This window comes from Trachymyrmex septentrionalis, unplaced genomic scaffold, assembly GCF_001594115.1.
Source record: "Trachymyrmex septentrionalis isolate Tsep2-gDNA-1 unplaced genomic scaffold, Tsep1.0 scaffold63, whole genome shotgun sequence".
NCBI classification, from domain to species: domain Eukaryota; kingdom Metazoa; phylum Arthropoda; class Insecta; order Hymenoptera; family Formicidae; genus Trachymyrmex; species Trachymyrmex septentrionalis.
The window spans coordinates 16,306-19,712 of NW_017305811.1; the positions used below are offsets into that span (position 1 = coordinate 16,306).

The 3,407-nt window shown below is 25.5% G+C and overlaps 1 protein-coding gene across 2 annotated transcripts in view; it reads right to left on the minus strand.

Annotated features, from left to right (window-relative positions):
* LOC108753055 (NAD-dependent protein deacetylase sirtuin-2) overlaps positions 1–3,407 on the minus strand; it is a 4,586-nt gene that overhangs the window by 1,026 nt on the left and 153 nt on the right. For both annotated transcript variants that reach the window (XM_018494391.1, XM_018494393.1), the window contains exons 2-4: positions 3,217–3,371; positions 2,607–2,855; positions 1,001–1,357 (exon numbers count right to left, since the gene is read on the minus strand). In XM_018494391.1, the coding sequence (XP_018349893.1) occupies positions 1,001–1,357; positions 2,607–2,855; positions 3,217–3,247 (637 nt within the window). In that variant the 5' untranslated portion in view covers positions 3,248–3,371. The remainder of the gene's footprint in view (positions 1–1,000; positions 1,358–2,606; positions 2,856–3,216; positions 3,372–3,407) is intronic.

A 3,407-nucleotide genomic window follows, 5' to 3' on the forward strand; every position in this document is an offset into this window, starting at 1 on the left:
TTAACAGAATATGATAGATTGATTGCAAAGATTAAGTGGAATTTACCCTTTATTTATTTATATATAATTCATTTATTTGAATAACGATATGATATTAAACAGGTTCTGTTGACAAAACACTAGTTTAATACACCAATCTGTCACAATAACGGTCTGAATTTATTAACAAATAGTATATTGTTAACATTTTGATAACATAACTTATTGGATGTTACAGAAAGATTTAAATAAACATTAAATATGAGATCCAAAAATAAAAAAAATTAATCAGATAGAGCCAAAAATTTCTTTTGGTAATTATTTACATTAAGGGACCGCCCACTAATAATCTTGACATAATTGTCATAAATGAGTGACCCTCCAACAAGTTTTAGCCATCGCTCATTATTCATTAAAAAGTTATATATAAAAAAAAAATATGAAAAATGATGTCTCATTTCTAATTATATAAATATAAACTTCTATTTAATATGTAACATCTATCAAGTTTGAAATAAATGGAAGGAACTTTTCAAATCATATTAGATTATATAAAAATGTATTTAACGTGGTATTTTCAGAGAGAGACTCTACTCCTTCTTTGCTCTTATATTTACTTAAAAAATATATGTATGTATATTCATGTTTGATAAACCTCAAATTGTTATATATAATACTTAATGTTATTAATATACATTTTAATATTTATTTTATTTGTTAATAAATTAGCAAAACTGTCTGAAGGACATTCAAAAATCATAACTGATAACATATGTACATCAAGATCATTGAAGCTGAATTTTCTTTGCTATAATTAGCTAATATATATTTAATAGTATTCAGTTAATACTTTATAGCAAATTAAAAAAATTTTAATTAAAAATTTTTTAGTATCTAAATAATACACAACATAATACAACATGATGAACAGACTTTTATATTATATTGCACTATTTTCATCCATTTGTTTTAAATAATCTAATTAATGCAAAAATATGCTATAAATATTATGGAAATATACCTTTCATCCACGGAAGTGTATAAGGTGCTCGGCACTTAAGACAGTGACCAGTGTGAAATGTTCCATGAGCTTCCACTAGTTTATCAGATGATAATCCAGCTACGCGTTCTAGTGTATCAATATTCTGTGTATAATGTCGTAACAACAGACCTTTCTCCGACAGTAGACGAATAAAATAATGACTTATTGTAGGTTTGAAGCCTTCTGGCAACAATTCTTTTGCAAGAGTGAAAAATGGTTCTGGATTCTTCATAAAAAAATCTAATTCGAAAATAGCTTGCGGATGGGGTAAATTATACTTATCTAATTTATGATAAAGTCCACTAGATGGAGACCGAAAATCTGGTATTCCAGCAGCTGTAAAAAAGATATGTGTATTTGTATATATATTTGCTATGTATTAATAATCCATACATACATATTATATGTTTTATGCTTTTTGATGAAAAAAACTAATCATAATAATTATAATCCTCACATATTAAACAAACATATTAGAAAACACATATAAGTTTAATATAATATTAAATAAAAAACTAATTAAAATATAAAGATCATTATAAAATAATCTATTATAAAAGAGAGAGTTTTCCTAGCAAACGTAGTAGTAATCTAACAATAATATATTTTATGAAGAGATGATATGTAAGTATCACATCATTTTGAAGGTACTTTAAAAGAACATAGGATATATTTCTTTGTTACATTATATTATATAATCATAACAATTATTTAAAAACATCAAATCTAACATACATATAACTCAAAATATATGTAGTATAAATACAACTGTAATCTTTTAGCAATTTAACGAATGTTATACACCTGATATATATAATATACATATTACAGATTGGTTGAATTATCCAACTTTCAGTCATCAGGGATGCATTCAAGGAGATTAAGCTATTAGCGTTTTTTGTGTTCATTCTATTCTTGTTTTACATCTGATGAATGAAATGACACAAATAGTTCTAATTGAGGTATCGATCATGTAACTCCCTAGAGCGGAAAAGTGAAAAATAAAAATATTTTGCATGTGTGTGTATATGTTCATACATATATACATAAATATTTTCACTTTTCACTCTAGAGAAAAAGTTACGAGATTGGTACCCTAGAGACACAGTAGTGTCTCAACGCTAAGTGCAGCATCATGATGTAAGACACTGCCGTGCTCTTTTACACAAGCTGACAAGTTGCAGCATATTGAAATTATTGGATGTCTCCCTGAACACAATCATGTAGATTATTCATTTTCTGTTCAAACTTGAATATTACATACATAACATTACATCTGTTTTTTACCACATCCAGTCAATTTTTATCATTACCCATTATATATAGATATTGAAATATGTAAAAAAGATGTTTACATTGCATTATAATAATATATTATTGACATAGGACATAGGAATGATATATTTAAAGTGTTCTATATTACTGACATAGAACCATATCAGTATGGTTATATTTATCACTACAAATAATATTACAAGTAACATTAATCGATACTTGTGTGATATTACATCTACATCCAAGTTACATGTGTGCTTTGCTGGATTATATGTATATAAAATGCATCAAATCTTTAATATATACTTACAGGTAGAGATTCCAGCACCTGCCATAGTAATGATTTTGCAATTTGTGTTTTCTTTAATATACTCAACAATTCCATCTAAATTGAGTTTGGAAAGAACCAATTGCTGTGATTCATTGTTTTGATCATTTGCTGGCAAGTCAACAAGTCTTAATTTTTGAGCTAAATATCTACGTAATTTTTCCATCTCAGAATAATTTTCTACTTCTGATTCAGATAAAACGTTTTGTTTTTCCTCATTTAGACTACCATCTGAAACAAATAAAAAAATTGATCTCTGAATATATATATTATTTTAATAAAAAGAACTATAATAGCCACACAAGCTTTGCATTTTAAATATTCTTAATAATTATGACATAAAAATTTCATCTTATTAAAAGCTTAAAACAATTATTTTTAGATCAATTTTTATAAAAATGTCAAATGTAATACCGAGAAAAGACTATTAAAAATTAAATCGTAATTAAAAAAGTATATATATATATATATATATATATATATATATATATATATAATACACACTCCATATATTTTTTTTTCACTCTTTCATAATTGAAAAAAATGATCACGACAGAAATTACATGCATACCAATATTTTCTGAAAAATTACCTTTTTGGTCTTTTTTAGTCTCCTTGTCCATATTGTGACTCAATATGATTAACGTTTAGTTCTGCGAAATGCGATTTGCCTATTAACTATCGAGTATATATTCACTTCACGGATAACACGTATCACGATAGAAATCTTATTCGATAAATTAAAAACTAAAATAGAATTAATTATTTCTCTTTTTGAATACT